This window comes from Podarcis gaigeae (assembly GCF_964106915.1).
Source record: "Podarcis gaigeae genome assembly, chromosome: 6".
NCBI classification, from domain to species: Eukaryota; Metazoa; Chordata; class Lepidosauria; order Squamata; family Lacertidae; genus Podarcis; species Podarcis gaigeae.
The window spans coordinates 40,330,382-40,352,253 of NC_139682.1; the positions used below are offsets into that span (position 1 = coordinate 40,330,382).

At 43.1% G+C, this 21,872-nt stretch overlaps 1 protein-coding gene across 1 annotated transcript; it reads left to right on the forward strand.

The window, feature by feature from the left end:
• Window positions 1–294: 294 nt before the first annotated feature.
• Window positions 295–14,565, forward strand: RAB7B (RAB7B, member RAS oncogene family). Its single transcript, XM_083745648.1, has 6 exons — window positions 295–636; window positions 8,275–8,336; window positions 9,811–9,937; window positions 11,350–11,565; window positions 12,863–12,988; window positions 13,809–14,565. The coding sequence occupies exons 2-6, from the start codon at window positions 8,284–8,286 to the stop codon at window positions 13,887–13,889; spliced, it is 603 nt and encodes a 200-aa protein (XP_083601774.1). The 5' UTR covers window positions 295–636; window positions 8,275–8,283; the 3' UTR covers window positions 13,890–14,565.
• The last annotated feature ends 7,307 nt before the right edge of the window (window positions 14,566–21,872 follow it).

Consider the following 21,872-nt stretch of genomic DNA (forward strand, 5'->3'; position numbering starts at 1 on the left):
CAATAAATCTGGAAGCACCCCAAGAATGATAAAGGATCGTTCACTTCAAGGTCTACTGTTTGGGAAAAAAATATGAAGTATTAAAAGGACTAACACCCAGGAGAAGCGAACCTAGCCTGTGTGTGGACTGAACCACTCAACGCTCAAATCCATTTACTCCAGAAAGTAACGCAGACTGTTCTTTTGAGGCATCTCCCCCCACCTAACTTTTCTTACTGCGTTCTAGCTTATGCAGTCACCGCTGGGCAATTTCCAAGCTGGATCCTTAACCATACTTAATACCAAGAAAGCTCCAGAAAGTGGAAAAAACTTCCGAGCAAACTTGTTTTGTGCGCGTCTAAGACTCTCAACCCTCTTGCAAACTCTTGTCATGTTTGGACGGCCTCTCTCTGCCTCAACCCTCCCACTGGGGTGGGGGCTGGGAGGAAAGAGAAACGAGAGAAAAAGAAGACCCACGCTCGAGGGATCTGCGGTGGGAAGGGATCCTGCTCGGCACTCCTTCCGTCCTTTCTTCAACCCCCCCTCCCCAAAGGCGTTTCTTCTGCGCGCTCTCGGGAGGAGCCGTGAGGAGTTTGCACGGGCAGCAGACCTCGCAGCTCTGCAAAAAAGCCGGGTCACGCCAGAGGAGGAAGACCAGTAAGTCCCCTTTCTTGTTGTCCTCTAGTTATGTAAGCCTCCTTTCGAAACGGTTCGCCTGCAAGCGGAGCGAGCGTGTGGCAGATGGCAGGAGATCCACTGGGATCCACAAGTTAAGTGCCTAGTTGCTGCGCAGGCGATTCATTTGCAACGCCGAGCTTGAAGCACAAAGAAGGAGCGAGATTCGTGCCTGAGTAGGCAGAGAGAAAACCGGCTCAGAGCTGGGTGAACTTCTCTAAGAAGTTGACGGCGGAGATCTAGGGAGGTTGCATGGGGAGATCTACCCCAGCATGTGGAATAGGTGATGGGTGCAGTGGCGTAGCGTGGGGGGTGCAGGGGGGGCCGGCCGCACCGGGCGCAACATCTGGGGGTTAGGGTTAGGGGGTGCAAATCCACGAGTTAGGGGGCGCAAATCCAGGGGTTAGGGGGCGCAAATCCAGGGGTTAGGGGGCGCAAATTACTTGCCTTGCCCCGGGTGCTGACAACCCACGCTACGCCACTGGATCGGTGGAAGAAAGAGCGGCTGCCTCTTCTCCCGTTTCTCCACCGCTCATAGCAGAAAAATATTTAGACGTGGAGCAGAGGGGGAAGTATTAGGTTCCACTGAAGCACTCCTTCGTGCCTGGGACAATAGCTTTTGGAAGATCTCATTCCTTGTGACTCGCCGAATCAAGGGGAATTGAACAGGGCTGGGCCTGCTGCTCATGCGAGCTGCATCTTAACAACAAAGGATAGTTTTAAGGGGGGGGGGCAACACTAGGAAAAAATGTAGGGATCTGAGCCCAGCGATCAACGTTCGCATCCTGCGTTCTGGGCAGGAGCTGGGCTGCTTCTCAGAGGGTGCAGCACAATGGGCTGAATAGGCCCAAGGCTATTTCCAGGCACTGTCTGGGTGCATATGGAGTCACAAATAAAGCCACAGGAGGGTGGCATGCATAATCTGCCCCGGGACTTATGGTGAGAAAGTGCGGGCTGCAAGAGCAAGTGATCATTGTTCCATTTAATAAGGGACATGGGCAGTGGCGTAGCAAGGTCAGGTGGTGCCTGGTGCAGAAAAATTATTGTCACCCCCCCCACACACACACTGAAATGATTAAAAAAAGGAAAAATAAGATTCTTATCAGTGGCATAGTTAAGGCATTTGCTTTCAGAAAAAGAAGTGATTTTGGGTTGCCAGGTTTCGTTTTGCTGTTTCTGCGACTTTCACCGAAGCTGCATAACAACTGAGGCTAAAAGACTAATTAAACTAAGGTGTCAAGGCTAATTAAATTTCATGGTGCTTCTGACAAGGCATGTCTTGGATTGTGCCATAGGCAAGTTAAGCTTTTCCAACCACACCTTTGTGCCAGGGAAACCAATTGCCTGATTCATACCTGTGTGTCATGTGGCTGTGTTAAAGGCAGTCAGTGCAAAAGGGAAAAAAGAAAGAAAGAAAGAAACTAGCATTGTTCATTGCTTTCTTTGAAACAAACACTGTGCGTGAACAGTGGCATTTATCCCCATTTTACAGATGCGGAAACTTTAAAAAAGTTAGTGGAAATTTGTTGTCCAGGAAGCCATAGCTGTGAAATTAGGGAGAGATTATGCTGTGCTGGCTGCATATAAAGTGGTACCTCAGGTTACATACGCTTCAGGTTAAAGACTCCGCTAACCCAGAAATAGTGCAGGAGAGATAAGAAGGAAAGACAGGGTTCCAGATTGCAAAAGAGCATGGAGCACCTGCACCTTTGATAAATCCATCTTCTCTATAGTTATTAAAGGTGCAAGAGCCCCGTCCTCTTTTCCATCCTAATGGCAAAATATTTCTTGGGATGAGAAGCCTAATGGAGAAGCATAGGTACAAGTGCACTGCTGGAAAGTGGAAGCCTATTCTGTCTGCTGCTACAGAGCCCTCCACCCCACTAATAACTTCTATACGTCACTCAGCCCAAGGGGGAAGGTTGGCCTGTACAGTGGTACCTCAGGTTAAGTACTTAATTCGTTCCGGAGTTCCATACTTAACCTGAAACTGTTCTTAACCTGAAGCACCACTTTACCTAATGGAGCCTCCTGCTGCTGCCCCACCGCCAGAGCCCAATTTCTGTTCTCATCCTGAAGCAAAGTTCTTAACCTGAAGCACTATTTCTGGGTTAGCGGAGTCTGTAACCTGAAGCGTATGTAGCCCGAGGTACCACTGTATATGCAGCCAGCACAGCATAATCATAAACAGTACTGCATATGACTGCTGAAATTAGAATCCCATGTTTCTCCTGGCAAGGCTGCTGTTCCTTTTATAACAGCATATATACAGTGGTACCTCGGGTTAAGTACTTAATTCATTCCGGAGGTCCGTACTTAACCTGAAATTGTTCTTAACCTGAAGCACCGCTTTAGCTAATGGGGCCTCCTGCTGCTGCCGCGCCGGCGGAGCACAATTTCTGTTCTCATCCTGAAGCAAAGTTCTTAACCTGAAGCACTATTTCTGGGTTAGCGGAGTCTGTAACCTGAAGCGTATGTAACCCGAGGTACCACTGTAATAAAAACACGGGAAGCTGCCTTATAAAGAGTCGGACCATTGGTCCATCTTGCTCAGCAATATTCCTGAGAGCAGTACTCCATGATTTCAGCCAAGGGGACATTCCCAGGCCTACCTCGAAACGCCGGTGATTCAACCTGGGACCTTCTGAATGCAGAGCCAGGGCTCTACCACTAAGCTACAGCCTTCCTCTGACACAACACATAATGATACATGATCAGATCACTGTGTAGCCATATCAGCAAAAGCCATCTCATTTCTGCCTGTTGTGCAGGTGTTTGGGCATACACAAAAAGCTGGCCATATAAACACACTCACGTGTGTATAAGCACACAAAGGAAAAAAGACTATAGATAAAATTTGTAGCTTTGGTATCTCTCATGTAGGTATGAAGATCTTAACAGACAGGGCCCTTCTCAGCTGACACCTGCACAACATAAACATACAGAGATGGCTTTCGTTTCTTTCATTTTTTGTATTTCATCCCCCACCCCACCTGTTTCCCTTCTGGAAACAGATAATAATAGGTGCAGTTTTCCTAGCATGGCAATGCAGCACTGGTGAAACCTTCACCTATTGTACTTCTGCACGTTTTTAAATTGCATTTATATCCTGTTTCTTCTCCAAGGAGCTCAAGGTGATGTACATGGTTCTCTCCCCCCCCTTTAATCCCCACAACAGCCCTGTGAGGTAAGTTAGGCTGAGAAGCAGTGATTGACCTTGGGATTCAAAACCTGATCTCCAGGTCTTAGTCCAACACTGTAACCACTATACCACATGGGCTCTTCAGAACTTCATTTTGACGTTGCTAGGATCTAATTACACACTGAATGCAAAGTTCTGTAACTGGGCTGAAGTCTAACAACATCTGGAGAGCCACAGGTACTCATCATTGCACTAAACACAGAATTTGTAACTTTTTTCAGTCAAAACGTGCACAGCTGCAGGTGCAATGGAGTTATGGCAGATGTAATATATATTGTTAGAACTTGCAAAAAAAATCTTTTGGGATGGAAATACAGAACATTATACGAATAAGTACAGGTTGTGCTCTCCCAAGTAACTCTAAAACAACTCTTCTTCTGATAGTGTGCTCTGAGGGCATTAATACTTACAGCTTATTACTTCACTGCTAACGACAGCAAAACTGTGTTGCACAAAAAGGGAAAAATAAAGATCCCTCTACCATAACCGGCTAATGAAAACCTGACAAACTATAGTAATGATGAAAAATGCAATTCATAATAATCAAGAAAACAAACCTATTGAGAAATGGGTTTTGGTTTAACATATCTGGAATAAATGATGATATATTTCCTTTTAATCTATCCATGACACTATATTGTCATGAATATATGTTATATTATCCTCCCCCCACCAAATGCCAGTTTCTTTCTTTTCATTTCCATTTTATTTTTATTTTTTTAGTACACAAGGTTGTCTGTTTTATAAATAGATCTGCCAACAAATTGTAACTGTATAACTATTATTATTACTATTAAAGCTGGGGGAGAGAGATAGTATTCCTACATGTAACTGGCCTAAATGAAAGGGAGAAGCATGCCATATACAAAAGGAGTTTGTATCCAGTTCTGTGTAAATCCCATTGGTAACAATTGTGACCTTGTGGGAAGGCTGAATCTACCCACGTAACAAATGACTGGGTTGTCATTGCCAAACATTGTCTGGAGCAGAAGTGGTGGGTGAAATTTGAGCAATGTCATGGGTTGCTGTAGCAGTTATATTTGGAAAAATAGCCCTGCGAGGTGGTGACAGGGATGATGATTTCTTCATAATGAAATAATAGCACAGTTCCCTGCTTCGTTATGGGTCTTCCTTCTTTTGAAATCCAAAGTGAGTCAGCTGCTTGTGCATGGAAGATCTCACTCATCATAAGATTGGCAATTTGGTTCTTTAGTCTGTGGACTCCTAAGCCTGTGTTGTGCTTATTATGGTCTAAGGCAGGGCTGGAGAACCTGTGTCCCTCCAGTCTTTACTGGGCTTCCATCTGCCCCAGAAGTGTCCTACAACAATGGAAGTTGTAGTGCAGCAATATGTGGAGGTCACAGGTTTCCCCCTCCTGAACTAGGGTAAATGGCTAACAGAGTTTCACTTTAAGTCCATGTGACATTCACTGCAAATCCTGGATGCCTGGGTTACCTATGCCCTTGCTTGCTCCAGTGCTTCCTTCTTGCAGCCCACTAGATCATTAGCACTGTGATATTGTTGCTGCTAGCTGGCGCTCTCAGGGCCTAACTAAATGTCAACCTAGAGCCATCATGCTGCTGCTGCTGTTGTTGTTTAGTCGTGTCCGACTCTTCGTGACCCCATGGACCAGAGCACGCCAGGCCCTCCTGTCTTCCACTGCCTCCCGCAGTTTGGTCAAACTCATGTTTGTAGCTTCAAGAACACTGTCCAACCATCTTGTCCTCTGTTGTCCCCTTCTCCTTGTGCCCTCCATCTTTCCCAACATCAGGGTCTTCTCCAGGGAGTTTTCTCTTCTTATGAGGTGGCCAGAGTATTGGAGTCTCAGCTTCACGATCTGTCCTTCCAATCATGCTGCTACCAGCCTGCATTTGATTTCCCCTACAATCTACGGTGTAAAATTGGAAGGGAAATGAGTGACATGACATCACACCCAACCCTTTACAAGCAGAACCCAATGAATTAGTGGGAAGGGCAGGGAGAGCATGATATGACATGGTGGTTGTTGGTTGTTTTTTGTTTTTTTTTAAAGAAAACACAGAAGTTCCAAGGGAGATGTGAGTCACCGCCAGCCACAGTTGTCTTTGCAGGCTTTTACTGCACAGATTTAGTGGTGGAGAAGGTGCCTGAGAGAGGGGTGCGGTTGCTGCATTGAGAGAGCAGCTGGATGCCCTGAAGGTCTTTTTGTGAAAAAGAAAACCTGAGAATTAGTGCAGGCAAGTCAGAAACTTTGAGGTCATTTCTCCCATTCCTACATGCTTGAAAGGGCCTGTATCCAATGTAGTGCTCAGTAACTGTCATGCTTGTGCAAGGATTTATACTTGTACAACAGGACTTTTCCTTCCTCTCCTCCCCCTGTGTTCCTCCAAATTTGTTCTGAGTTTCTCTCCAAACCTCTGGAGCAGATTTGGGAAGGGTATAGGCCTGGGGCATGTAGGGAAGGGGGAGAAGAGGGCAAGAACCAGGCAGAGGGCCTTCTTGGTCACCCGCCCTATGGAACGCCCTCCCATCAGATGTCAAGGAAATAAACAACTATCTGACTTTTAGAAGACACCTGAAGGCAGCCCTGTTTAGGGAAGTTTTTAAAGTTTGATGTTTTATTGTGTTTTTAATATTCTGTTGGGAGCTGCCCAGAGTGGCTGGGGAAACCCAGCCAGATGGGTGAGATATAAATAAATTAGTAGTAGTAGCAGTAGTACAGTGGTACCTTGGTTCTCAAACTTAATCTGTTCTGGAAGTCAGTTCCAAAACCAAAGCGTTCCAAAACCAAGGTGCACTTTCCCATAGAAAGTAATGCAAAACGGATTAATCCATTCCAGACTTTTAAAAACAAACCCCAAAACAGCAATTTAATATGAATTTTACTATCTTGCGAGATAATATTATTGATCCATAAAATGAAAGCAATAAACAATGTACTGTACTATAAAATAAATAAAACAGTATTGTAGATGATAAAAAGTAAAATTTTAAAAAATTCTTATCTGCACAGATGATAGTCATTGTTCGGATGGGGGCTTTTATCCATTTCCTCAGTCACACAATCAATCAATAGCTTAACTGGAATCCACACAGTCACAAAAACAAATTAACTGAAAAAGCCTCAAAACAAAAAACACAAAATAAGTAACAAAAACAAAAGCACCAAATATAAGCTCCAAATATCACCTCAGAACACAGCAATCAGAACTAGAAGGCTTGAATTATATGGGGGACACAAATTAGCAGCGCAACAGAAAACACAGGGGGACTCAAAACAGAGCATGTTTGGCTTCCGGAAAAAAGTTCGAAAACCGGAACACCTACTTCTGATTTTGCAGCGTTCGGGTTCCAAGTTGTTCATGAACTAAGCTGTTCAAAAACCGAGGTACCACTGTAGTACTGTGCAATCAGGTGGTTACTTAGCTGTACATTATATACAAGCCGTTGTTCCCAAACCCTTCCACAAAGTGAAAATACTGCACTCGCTTGTTATCTCTAATGCCTCTTTATTAGGGCTTTAAATTTCCTCCCTTGTTTCAGAGAAAACACAAAATAGAGCCTTGGGCATCAGGCAGACAAATAGAAGTTCATGCCATGGATAGAAGACTGTGCAGTTTTTGACAGCAGCAGTGATGCACCCAGAGAGAAAGGCTTTGCTCAGTGATGCTGAGTGAGGTGTCTCTTGCCTGCAGCACCAACACTAATAGGCTTGTTCAGAGCCATTTTCGTGTCAATAGTCTCCTTGTCAACTGTATGTGAAGGATGCTCCCGGTCCCTTCTCCTTTCACTGCTGCAGAAAGTACTGCATAAATGTGGGAATTATTGGAGGGAGGAGGAGGGCAGATGGGAACAAAGACACAAAGACACATGGGTGTTGTAAGCCACCCATGCTCCCCTCATGGGTGGCTTACAACACAAATATAAAAAATTAAAATACAGATTTTAAAAACTACAAAATATAATTCTCCATAAACAGCAGCAAATAAACTCAGCAAAACTTTTTTTAACAAAAAAATTATACAGATTTTATAATAGATGCCATAAGGCCTGGAAAAATGAGAAGGGACTAGAACAGGCATCAAGTCGGAGCCAGGTGAGTCTCCCAAGGGAGAGCATTCTACAGCTGGGATGCCACCTTGGAAAAAGCTCCACACCTCACTTGGTTGGGGACACTAGGATAATTTACTGGGGTTTGTGAATCTAGAAAACCTGTTAGGCATATTTTTATTTTATTTTAAAAATGGACCCAAGTCTCAAGAGACAGTCTTAATCGAAGATTCCCATCCAAGGAGAAGCAAGGATTCTTCATTTACGGTGACACAAATGCCTGGAGTTCTTTGCTGGCTTCTGCTATCCTGAGTATGGCGCATATAGAGCATTGTGCTGATTCAAGATACAAGATGTTGACAAATGTCTTTTTTCTTCCTTCCCTTTAGGCTCCATTTATGAATTCAACTAAGAGAGTGGATTTGAAACTAATAATTATTGGCACTTTAGGGTAAGCAGCATTCTTTGCTTTTGGAATTTGAAAAGGCAGTTTGAAGAGATGTCCTACTTCTCCACATAAGCACTGTAATAGTGTTGTTGTTTTTTAACACCTTGGGTGGATGATAATACTGTTCATTTTGTTATGTTGATTTTAGTTCTATTTTTCCACACACCCTCCAAGAAGCCAAGGAGAGCATTTGGTTCTCTCACTCCCATTTTATCCTCCCAATGACTCGGGGAGGTGGGCTAGGCTGAGAGTTGGCAGTTGGTCCAGGCCACCCATAACTAAGCGTGGATTTGAATTCGGAACTCCTATGTTGGCTTTCCCAGCTAGAAATGTTACAACACTTCATGGCATTTTTACTCCCTATCATTAGAGACCTCTACCAATTTGACAATGACAGTGATCTCCTGGCTTTCAACAGTGGAGCTCACTAAGTTCTGGGAGATAACTATCATAACCATATCATAACAGCAATCATGCTGTGTTATATTGTTGTGAGAAATACCTCTCAGAAATCTTATCAGAAGAGTCATTACAATGGATATCAAGTTTAGGAAAAAGGTATATGCACTGTAGTTGTCCTATTGGAGAAAATATCAGATCAAAGCACACGGCTCAGCCCCTCACAGAGCAGAAAATTGAATTTCTACTTGCTGGTTTTAAGATAAATAGCACCACAAGTGTCCATCTTTGCTATTGTTCTGGTATAATTGCACTAGAAATGTACTGATGATATGGTATGAGGGAGTGTCAACAGGACAAAGATCAAGACAAGCTAATTTTCTTAATTTTACAGATGAAATTTTTTAACTGTTTACCATATCAAACATCAGGGCTCCCATACTTTCCTCTACACATAGGCCAATGATAGGGATGATGAGAGTTACAGTCCAGCAACATCTGGAGGCTCACAGGTTCCAACAGTCTTCCCCTAGACAGTCATATTTTTAGATAGTTAAGTCCAGAAAAAGAAGAGAATGGGGGGAAATGCAGGCTAAAGAAAATTATACTCTGGAGAGTTAAGATCAGCCTGCAGAACAGACTACAAAAATCAATAGATGCAGCACTGAGACAATGACACAATGCCAGCATTGAGCACAAAGACTAATTGAACAGTGTTTTATTATATCTAGTAGTCATAAGTCTTTGGTTTGAACAGGGGATATATTAGCGACTCCCTCCAGTTTCATCTATTCAGGTGAAGCAGACCATCAATGGCCATATTCACCTAGTTCTGGCCTGCAGCCCACACTCCAAAAAAATAATACTTTGCATCTTTTGTTTTTTAAAAAGACTTTTATCCCAAGTATTTTACAGGAGAGATTCAAGGCAGCCAGCATTCAAGCACACAAGTAGTAATCATAGAACAATCTACAATTCAACCAAATGTTAAATCAAACTTTTAGCATAAAAATCAGGAAACTATTAGAAAGTAGTCATCAGAATTAATTCATCGCATGTGTTTCTTACTTCACCCTAGTGTAGGGAAGACCTCTCTCCTCCACCGGTATGTTCACAAGAAGTTTTACGAAGACTACCGAACCACTCTGGGAGCTAGTATCCTGACTAAAATGGTAGTTGTGGACAGCAGCCCGCTGAAATTGCAGGTGAGAGATACCTTGAAGTAGAAGTGCTTGGTTTTACACACATCTAGCAGTGCAAGAGACGTGGGTGGTGTTGTGGGTTAAACCACAGAGCTTAGGACTTGCCGATCAGAAGGTCGGCGGTTCGAATCCCCACGACGGGGTGAGCTCCCGTTGCTCGGTCCCTGCTCCTGCCAACCTAGCAGTTCGAAAACACGTCAAATTGCAAGTAGATAAATAGGTACCACTCTGGCGGGAAGGTAAATGGCATTTCCGTGCGCTGCTCTGGTTCACCAGAAGTGGCTTAGTCATCCTGGCCACATGACCCGGAAGCTGTACACCGGCTCCCTTGGCCAATAAAGCGAGATGAGCGCCGCAACCCCAGAGTCGGTCACGACTGGACCTAATGGTCAGGGGTCCCTTTACCCTTTACTTTAGTAGTGCTCAGAAATGGCAGGTGCTGTATGCTCCTTTTGATTGATTGATTGATTGATTGATTGATTGATTAAAAAGATTCCTATACCGCATTTTAGCAGAGCTTCCAGGGTAGTTTACAAAGAAGATTATACACAAATAAAATACAAATAGCAAATTAAACACAAATAAAATACAAATAGCAAATTAAAATATCCAAGAATACATAAAAAGCACCTGGTGCAAGGCAGGCCTTTCTGCAGGAGGAATTTCACAAATAGGGCACCAGCGCACTCTCAGGTCACCACCTCTGAGTACTTCACAAGGATTGATTTTGTAGATACTTAACAATTCATCCTTCATGGGTGTCCCGGGGATGGGAGTGACATTATATGCAGTGTAATAGAATTAAGCCATATAATACATTGAATTTAAATGGGAGGGATATCATCTTACACACCCAATGGCCTGTGCAAAAAAAAAAAGTATACAGTGTGATGCCAAAATGTACAGTGGTATCTCGGGTTACATACACTTCAGGTTACATACAGTTCAGGTTACAGACTCTCCTAACCCAGAAATAGTACCTCGGGTTAAGAACAGTTTCAGGTTAAGAAAAGACCTCCGGAACGAATTAAGTACTTAACCCAAGCTAACACTGTTTACAGTGACAAGGCCAGATGCCCCTTGGAGTACAGAGTATTCCATAATCTGGGGGCCACCACAGAAATGGCTCTGCCACAGACAGCCCATGAACTTTACAGAGTGGTGGAAGTGCCAGATCTATGCAGGAGGGAGCTCTCTGTCAGATATTTGGGGCCCAAGCCATTTAGGGCTTGATAATGCTAGTATTGCTCTGTGCCATTTTGAAACAGTTTTATGTCTTTTAAAATTGCAGTAGTCCACACCGGGGGAAAGTTTGGGAAACACTGAGCTGGAAGAACCTGTCATTGTGCATGAAAGTATCTGTAGCAGTTCAGAGGTTGCTAACGCTAATGCCTGTATGTTCGTCCTCCTTTCAGATTTGGGATACTGGAGGGCAGGAACGATTCCGGTCCATGGTATCCACATTCTACAAAGGCTCCGATGGCTGCATGCTGGCCTTTGACGTCACGGACATGGATTCCTTCCAGTCCTTGGATGACTGGAGAGAAGACTTCCTACAGAGGGTCATTCCAATGGAGCAAGGCTTCCCTATGGTTGTGCTGGGGAATAAAATTGATCTGAAGGACCGACAGGTAGGAGAAGGAATTGTGAGGGAGCAGGGCTAAGCTAGAGCTCTCAATGTATTTTAAAACTCTTTGAATCAAGACTGGAGAGGAGAAGTCCCTACACTAGAGAATGGCGTGAAAAGAATGCCCAGTCAGTGAGAGGTTGATCCAGCATTTGCACTGCTTTAGATTTCTGTAAATTGTTCCATTGATTCCAGTGGAGTTTAATTGTGAAGACCATTCTGTGATTCAGTGATCCTCATGTTGTTCTGTGCAACTCCTGTTGGCAGACTAGGAAACAGCAGGATCTAATAGCACAACATAATCTCTTGTGAGTGACCCTTACAGAATTTCTTCCCTAATGGTACTCCACATGCACACCTGAAACTCAACACATTTCTTGCATAGCACTGCAGTGCTACACTAGCCATGAGGGAAGTTCCCATGTTTTTTATTTTAAAAAATTGAATTTATTTTTAAAGCCATGTAAATATATATTTTTTAAAATATATAGACGTTATCAATTACATGAATTCAGAGAAAAAGGAAAGCAAGCTACATAATTTTTTTTTTATATGGGGAGGAAAGAGAAATTAACAAGTAGTAGGGGTATGTGCGCTTACTACTCAAACCTTTTACCAGAACTAAATAAATATATATATATATGCATGCAAGCCTTTAGATTGTAACTTTCATGGCTGGAGAACCCTGCAGAACATTTTCTTTTAACCCCAGTTATCAATGCATTTTCAATATATTTACAGATCATCACTGTCAATAAGTGTCAGCATACATATTAGTAGTATTTTTTTGTTTTTTGTTTATAAAGCTGCTAGTATTTATGTACTCATTTGCTAGCTGTCCAGGAACAAGGATTCATGTTGATGACATGATTAGGGCTATGAATTGGGGCAGCTAAATATGAGTCACCACTAAGGCCTAATTCTTGCTAGTAGAAGTTAAGAACCCTTTGGAGACTGAGACTTATCAAGAGCTCAGCCAGTTGCACATGGGTGAATCATGAGGGCGGGGGAGTTTCCACACCTTGTTCCACATCATAATGTGAGAAGGCAACAGAAAAGCTAACACTTCCGAGCCAAGTGGCAGTCTTGGGGATCAACCCCACTTCCTTGCAAAAGTTGAATTTTCATAATAAAGATGGAGTGATTGAGAAATGTCCTGCACATTGCTTGCATAATGATTGTGTGACACCCAACACGATCTAACCTCCCTGTAAACAAATCAGAATGAATGTTCAAGACACTGATTGTTTGGAAGCAACCCAAGATCACCTAATCGAATCCCTTCCAATTTTGTCTTGCAGGTGTCCAAGGAGGCAGCTTTATCTTGGTGCAAAGAAAAGGACATTGCGTATTTTGAAGTAAGCGCCAAGAATGATATCAATGTAGTTCAGGCTTTTGAGACCCTGGCAAGACAAGCACTATCGAGGGTGAGTAGCAGCCTTGTCCTTAAGAAATAGCTGAGTTTTTCATCGACATCAAACATGTTGCATGTGAAGCAAACAGCACCCTCTTGCGATCATTTCCATAAAATCAAAGGAGGAGCAAAGTTTTGGGTCTGGCTAATGTGTGATTTTTAAAGTTTTGGGTTCGCATATTTTCGCTTGCAGGTCTTCTCCCAAGTGCAGTTCAGTTCAGCTTCCCCTTTCCAGAGTGTCTGATTGTGCATTGAAACCAAAAAGGTGCAGTGAGAGCAATATAGTATAAAAGTAAAGGCATGTGTTTATCATTTTATTTACTTTTTAGAATGCTACAGTTTGCAAAAGAGAAGCCATGATACCTCTTAAAAATCTGATTTTTGGGGAGAATAGGAACTGCATGTGGTTGTGGATTATAGGTACAGTACTCTTATCATATATATAATATGATGTTGCAAAAGGGATGAGATTTTTATGACAATAAATGTAGAGATTCCCAACCACAGAACTATGACAAACTGAAAACCTTACATCAAAACCAATTTCTGCCCATAGGACAGTTGTGCATCAAAGAGTTCTCTGGGTGTCGTTAATCTTGAAGCATGTGGGATGAAATTGCTGCCTCTGACCACAAGGTGTTGCCACTTGTTCAGGTTAAGACACAGAGAAAAGAGAACAAAAGGATTATTTTTTTTATGCCAAGATTTTGGTTCCCAAGTACTGTATCTTTCTGACTAGGGGTGACTCTTACCATATAGCAACTCAGCTATTTTGTTATATTTTGTTTTGCCTTGTTTTCATAAGCTCATACTGGGTTATGTTTTTCTTTTAGTACAACGGGATCATCGAGAACTACCTAACCGATTCTATAAAGCTCACTCCTGAAGACCAGCCCAGGACAAAGTGTTGCTGAAATGTCATTTAGAAAGTGATGGCTTTTCTACTTCGTCCAAGTCCAAGGCTTGATGTGTGCAAGAACCGCTGAAATCTCTCTTGAGTCTTCCCCATCAGGGTTGGAGGAAGAACTGAAGGGATTTCCCCTCCCATTTTCCAGCAAAGATGGGCATTACTGGTCATTACTGAGCATGCAGATGGAAATCAGCCTGAAGCATCAGGGAGGGTTACATTAGCCCAGCAAAAACGAACTGTGGTTCTGGATCCCATTATTCACAAATTTCTAAGATGCCACTGTGGTGCTTGGACTTGTTCTTCAAAGTACCTCCAGAAAATAACTTGATTTGTCTGTTCTCAATTTAATGCTGTCTCCCATGTTTTATCGTGGTCTGTTAGTTAAGGCAGGTAGGCAGCAGTCAGTCTCTCGATCTTCAGCCTTTGGTATCTTACCTGCAAATACAGCACATTCCTAACGAAAGCTCAACATAGCACAATATGAACCAAAGCACAGGTCTCAGTGCCCTCTTAGTATGTATAGATTGAATTTACATTTGTTCACCCAATGTGCAATAGCAAGAGCTGTGTGAAGGTGTTACTATAGGTACAGAGCTTTTTTAAAATGTCATTTTCAGAACATAGACTTTTTGTATTTGCCAGAATACTCCCAAATAATAAAAGCCTTTGGGTTCCTTTTTTTTTTTTTTTTTGCATTTTTGCATTTACTTCTTCAGAAAGTCAGGTTGGATTCACTTTAACCTATCAGTGTCCTCAGTTTTCCCTAGGGAAATTAGTCTCGCCATGCTGCTGAAGCATCCCCACTGGGGTTTTCCAATACATTTCTTCAAGCGCTAGCAGAAATAGTGGAAATTTTCCTGATATACACACATTTGGAACGGGATGTTTTATACATGGCGAGAGAGAAAATATAGCTGAACAACTGACTTCCCATGTTACAGGGATTTACATTTCCCCTGTGAAATGGGGACAATGCCTGCCTTGGAGGAGAAGTCTGCAAAGTTAGACAACAGGGAATATTACTGATGGGTTTGTTTTTGTTTTGTTCTTTTTAAGGAAAGAATAAGAGATAATTGGTTTGGACATGGAAATGTAGCAGAGAATTGGAAGATAATACAGTCGTGATTGGCATGCAAGGATATATAGTAGTACCTTGGAAGTCAAACAGAATCCGTTACGAAGTCTGTTTGACTTCCAAACATTCGGAAACCAAAGCGCGGCTTCGGATTGGCTGCAGGAAGCTCCTGCAGCCAATTGGAAGCCGCAGAAGCCCCATTGGACGTTCCAAAGAATGTTTGCAAACCGGAACACTCAATTTCAGATTTGCAGTGTTCGGAGCCAAAACATCTGAGTACCAAGGCATTTGGGATCCAAGGTATGACTGTACATTGACTGGATGGCCTTTCTTCCCTTAAAGTTGTTCTGTAGCCTTAGGGAATCCTGGCCAGGACATGTTTTATCGTGGAAGAATATGGCTTAACATGAGGAATGAACACATTGTGAAGAAGAGAGTAAGCCACAAGGCAGGCTTAGTGACTGAAATTAAGAGGTACTGCAACATGAGAAGCATGGATCGATTTGTGCCTGAATATGTCTGTTCTGTGAATGTAAACTTCGCCTGGGCTAGAATGTGCATTCAATTTCTTTTCCACATTATCTTATATACTATATAAAGAAAGTCTAAAATGCTCGGCACCTCAGAGGAAAAAATATGACTGGGGAGCGGGCAGGACATGATAAAGAGATTTATGAACAACATGAATAGTAGGAAGGTGTGGATTTATTTTTCACGCTGTCTTGCAATTCTAGAAGTCATTGTCATCTAAGAGCATTAACTGACAGCAAGTCTGATAATGGGAAGTTACTAATTCCATGTAACGTGTAATCAACAAGGAAATCACCTCGTGGTATAATGATGACTACTCACTTGGAGGCATATAAAATAGGTTAAGCAAATGAATGGAAGGTAGCTCCATCCATGGCCATTAATTACCATGGTAGGGAAATGAAGGGACCAGCATGTTTATAGAGACAGTTTACTTCTCAATATATAGTAGGTATTAAAGCCAAACAATGATGTAAGGCTGCTTCCCACACATCATGCTTGGCTGGCTTTCTGAATATATCTGGGCATTGTTGGAAACAGTGCTGGTCTAAGTTCTCATCTATTTTGTCCTTGTGAACATGCTCAAAGAACATAGTTCTGAGCTGAAATGAGTAACAGTACTTGTGAATTCTATTCATACGTAATAGCAGAAACCGTATTCAGAAATGAAGCTTTTCCAATCAATCAGCTTGAGAGCAGAGAACCAGGTCTTGCCCCGTGATGCCCACATTTTTAACATGAGCATTTGTACTAAGAAGCTTCGTGTATTTATAGTGTACCCTCCAACATCCAGCTGAGCCAAACTGGGACTCTTAGTTTTTTTAGTCATGTGTTCTCGCAGGAGCTGGCTGATTTGCGCTGGAGCATGACATAAAAAAATTGAGTGCCTTTTGGTCTGGTGATCCAGCTCAAAACAAGTCCCATTTGTGGTGGTGGTGTGTGTTGAAACTGCAAAAGTGGCCTTGTATGGTACACTAGTGTTATGGCAAAGGCCGGGCATGTACACAGTAACGCCTCTGGTTGTCTGGAAGAAGAAGAAGAAGAAGAGTTTGGATTTGATATCCCGCCTTTCACTCCCCTTCAGGAGTCTCAAAGCGGCTAACAACCTCCTTTCCCTTCCTCCCCCACAACAAACACTCTGTGAGGTGAGTGGGGCTGAGAGACTTCAGAGAAGTGTGACTGGCCCAAGGTCACCCAGCAGCTGCATGTGGAGGAGCGGAGACACGAACCCGGTTCCCCAGATTATGTGACTGCCGCTCTTAACCACTTCACCACACTGGCTCTCGATGCTGCATCAGTGTTGGGCTGACATAAGATGTATTTTCAGCGCTTACATATTTGACCAGGATTCTTAGAAATTTGGTAGCAGAATGCTGGACATTTAGAATAGCATTTTCAACAGCGATTTGCTGGGTTTTTATCCCACCCTATTAATCAGGGTCAATCTAGGCAACGGCAAGCTGAAAACAGCACACATCCTAAACGGATATTGCTAAAATACATATACAACTAAAATAACCCAGCACTTAACCCGAACCACTAAATGCCTGCTTAAATTTAAACACCTTGCATCACTTCTGGAAAGTGTCCAGGCTCAGCCTTTGGAGGCTCTATGAGGAAAAGAGGTCTATAAACCAATTGTAATTCAGAAATTGGCACTACAACTCCTAATTCCCTTCATGAGCTAATCGGGGTCAGAGCAATTAAGTACAAGATCTTCCTAGAAACCACCATTTTTTATGGCCTCCCTTTCCTAGAAACCACCATTCTTCCCTGACCTTAGGAAAAGTGGAGTCCTCAGAAAGTGTAGGCAAACCCCTTCACCCCGATGCAAAACTCATTGTAAGCACTATAGGGGGTGTCCCATAATCAGGTTTTGCCACTTTACTCCCACCACCACTCCAGACTTTTAACTACATTCCCGGGGCAAGTCCTCTAGGCTTACAAATGATTTTATTTCTATACTGCTTTTCCATAGTTAAAGCCATGGTCAAGGTGGCTTACAACATGAAAAAAAAATCACAATTACAGCATAACCAAAGTAGTCATAAAGAATAAATAAAACATCAAAAAAATCCACAACCAGATTGAACAATTTCCGCATAAATTGTAAGTTATAAAATAAATATACAGAAAATACTAATAACAGCAGCAACACCCCCCAATATCCCAGCTGAAGAGTGTTTAACATCATCAGTTTTTGTAGTTGGAGTCAGTCAGGGGCCTTTCCCTCCCGGGCCAGGTGAAAAATGGCCTGCAAGGCGGGGAGGGGGTCTTCAGGACTCACAGCCAATATGCCTCTTCAGCAGCCTCAGCTTTAGTCTTCAGTATTGACTTAAGTCAGCCTTAAAGTGGTCAGCAGCACTTTCAGGACCAGTAACCCATGGTCCCATCAGGCTGCTACACTTATCAACCTACCATCCACATTCTCCCCCCCCCCCCCGTTTTTAAATTTTTATTTTTAATAATAGTGGTCAGGTTACACAAAAAAAGAAATGAAGGGAGAAAAGACATTTAAAAAAAGAAAGGGGCAGGAAAATAAGTTGTCACAATTGCAAATAGATATTGGATACAGCTGTGAAATAAGAAATAATACCAAGAATAAAACATACCATGTATCAGTAATAAAGCATACCAATTAGAAAAGTGTTCTGTGGTCTAAATCAAAACAAGTAAAAAAAATTATTTCAAAAACAAGATAAGATGTAACCTTGAGCTGTACTAACACCAAACATTTGCATAGACCTAGCAAACCACATTCTGCAGTAATCAAGGGCAGCCCCTCATGCATTGCATTACAGTAGTCCAGGTAGGTAGTCACCAGAGCATGATCAGCTGAGGCCAGACTATCCCAGTGCTGGAGCAGTCATAGCTGGTGAACCAGCCTAAGCTGGGCATACACTATCCAAGCCACAGAAGCCACTTCAGACTCTAGTGTCCCATTGGAATTCAGGAGTTCTCGCCAACTATGACCTTTTTCCTTCAGACAAAGTGCAGCCCTGCCCAGAACAGATTGTCTACCTAATTCTTGGCCATGGGAACCATCCGCCCACCAGCAGTCTTCTCAGAATTGAGCCTCGGTTTATTGGCCACCGTCCAGCCAATCACTGCTTCCAGACACCAATCCAACCCTGGCACAGCCTCTCCTAATTCTGAAGGGATAAAGAGATAGAGCTATGCATGGAGACAATGAGGAGGAAGGCAATTAATCGAAGGACAATTAATTAGAAACAGAATTTGGGGGTTAACTGAAGAGGAACCAATTTGGGCTGCAACATTTTAATTTATTTGGGGGTGATTGGGTGGGAAATGAACTGGCTCATCTTCTGTGACATGTAAATTCTAGTTAATTATTTCCAGATTTGCATAGACAGTCATCACCAGTGGGCTTATTCCTGAGATGAGTTAATGAGACAAAGCAGCTGCCTAGTAAACATGGCCTCAAATTCTGATGACGACTCATGCAGACCATTGAAATAATGGGTTATTTTCTCTCTATCTGATTTAAAGAAAGCAAGGGCTTTCCCTACAGAATGCCTGTGTCACAGTTTTGGAATGAATCCTTTAAACCTCCCGCCCTTTCCTATTTGGGGCTCCTATTCTGTTGCAACAAGGAAAGGATGAGCGATTGCAATGGATCTTGAGTGCTCAGTCAAGCATCAGTTTCACAAGCGTCTTGTGCAGGGGTCTGCAACCTTTCAGACAAAAAGAGCCACTTGGACCTATTTCCGAAGGAAAAAAAACTGGGAGCCGCAAAACTCGTCATTATAAAAATAACTTTTTTGTCACTTTTTTATTATTTCTTTGTTTGACCCCTCAGAATTACTCCTCCTCATAGAAATAAACGTTAAATTAACAAGTTACCTTTTTTGGTGTGTGTGTTCTTCACTCCCCTTCAAAACAGTGACCAGCGTCCATGCCCCTTTTCAATGCAGTGACCAGCGTACATGCCCCTTACAATGTGGCGGGCGGGAAGGTGACTAACGCATGCACCGCCCCCATGTGACGTCACAGCCAGTACAGCGCCTGCCACAGTGGGGAGTGTCGGGGCGCACAATGCGCCTCCTCCCCTCGTTAGTATCCACCCCGGAGCTGCGACAAAGGTGTAAAAGAGCCACATGCGGCTCCGGAGCCGCGGGTTGCAGACCCCTGGTCTTGTGTCATTCCTAACAGGAAAGGGCCAGGGAATTCTAGCTGTGCAGTAATAAGGAAGAACACCCCACTCCTCCACCCCAAAAAGTAAGAGGCAAATGATAAGTGAAGTGCAAATTAGGTCAGTAGTTCCTAGGCTATTCATCACCACCAACTTTCTCCTTTTATTGGGAATCTCCGCTAATTGCATCCATGAAGAAGGCTCAGATGAGAGTGCAATGCCTCTCTCCCCCTCCCTCTTTCAACACAATGGCTTGGATAGCGAAGGCGGGGTGAGCCCATGGTGCAAAAGTTGCACTCGCTCCCAAAATTAATCATACAGCAATATCAGCCTTCTCCAACCTGGTGCATGTCGTATGTCTTGAACTCCAGATCCCATCAGCCCCAGCCAGCTTGGATTGATTGGAGAACATCTGGAGGACACCAGACTGGGGAAGGTTACATGATGCTCCTTTCATGCCTGATCCTCAGGCAATCAAGTTGTTTGATATTAGCGGCCTGCAGTTTAGGATATGATTCTGAAATATCCCATTTATGTTTTCTGGAAACCATTTTTCATTGATTGCCCATGTCTGAGCAGGGCTATTCCTAGTAATAAAAAAGAAAGAGCTGTCTCTGATCATGTGCAGAGTCCTTTCCCTTCATCACTGAGTAACTAACAAGCTCCAACTTATCTGGCATTAAGGAAAGGGCATCTGGATGAGATAAGTTTGCTTTTTGGCAGAATCGAGCTCTTGTGTTGTTTTATAAATTTAATCTCAGATGCCTGGACCTTCTTCCAGCATATCTCCAGTTTCCCCTGGTTTCTTTCATTTTGTTCTTTTGTTTTCAAAGCCTTTGTTATTGTTTATCTTTTGGTTCTTTTATACAGCACCGAGTATGACATAATGTATTTGCTTGTGAAGTCTAGTCCCAAATGTCTGTGAGATGCTGGATGCTGTCACTGTCACTGCCTGCTGATCGCCAGGTAGTTCCAAAAGCTAAACAAACAGCCACTTTAGGGGGTTAAGCAGGCAATTTAGCAGGGAATCATCAGGAGCACCTCTTCTTATTTGATCAGGTTGTTAGCACTATGGGTTGACTGCAGATGGCACCATAGGTTAGCTCCATTCTCTAGTTTTTGTTCTCTGCTGAAGTGAAATAATTGACAAAGACCAAACCTGTTCCATTGAACCTGTTGAATCTCTGATGAGTCTTATGGTATAGGACATTACTTATGGCCTGATCTTGGAACGTCCATCTGAATTGTGTTTCTATTCTAAAACAGTTTTATGTTATTTCATAAGAAGCTGTGGCTGTTCTTGATGGAAGGCAGGGAACATCTCTAAATCTCTATTACAACACAAGCCTGGCAAATAAGATGGACAAAGCTTCTGTCCAAAATCATAATGTCTGGCACTGTGGTCATCCCACTGGCATAGCAGCAGTTGCCACACAGCCAAGACAACTCATAGCATCTGCCTGATGGGTGGAGACAGATATGGGGTGATAAGGACAGCTCATCTCCATGGCATCATGCATAAGCCACTTTAGCCACCATGACAGCAGCTATATCAATGCTACTCTACATTTTGCAGCCATCAAAACTTTCATTAACTTGCACAGCAGGACTGGCTGCCCCACATGACCTACAGAGGATATTCCAAGGGCTGTGTCATACACTCCAATTACAGTGGTACCTCAGGTTAAGTATTTAATTCGTTCCGGAGGTCCGTACTTAACCTGAAACTGTTCTTAACCTAAAGCACCACTTTAGCTAATGGGGCCTCCTGCTGCTGCCATACCGCTGGAGCATGATTTCTGTTCTCATCCTGAAGCAAAGTTCTTAACCTGAAGCACTATTTCTGGGTTAGTGGAGTCTGTAACCTGAAGTGTATGTAACCTGAAGTGTATGTAACCCGAGGTACCACTGTAGTCCTTTCTCACTTGTTTTCTTCTTATGCATTTCAACTGCTGGTTGCTAGATTGTTCCATACACCAGGTCCCTGCTTGATCCAGGGACGGGAGATTTAACCCAGAGCTCCAAGAATTCCAGAGAAAGGTCTTGCCTTTATTGCACTTGTTGCAAAAGCCTGTGTCCTCCACAGAAAACCTGCAAGGGCTTCTGTCTTTTGCTGGGTTTCCCTCCTCAAGGAGCAGCTTGGCATATAGGACTTTTGGCCTTTTACAAGTGCAAAGTAATGTGTCCTCCCTGTAAGGCTGGGCAATTGTCTCAGCCCTTGAGAACCC

Coding starts and splice junctions, on each gene's coding strand:
- RAB7B (XM_083745648.1), top strand. CDS start 8,284: ATGAATTCAACTAAGAGAGTGGATTTGAAACTAATAATTATTGGCACT. Junction 9,938..11,349: donor GCAGCCCGCTGAAATTGCAG/GTGAGAGATACC, acceptor TCCTCCTTTCAG/ATTTGGGATACTGGAGGGCA. Junction 12,989..13,808: donor CAAGACAAGCACTATCGAGG/GTGAGTAGCAGC, acceptor TTTTTCTTTTAG/TACAACGGGATCATCGAGAA.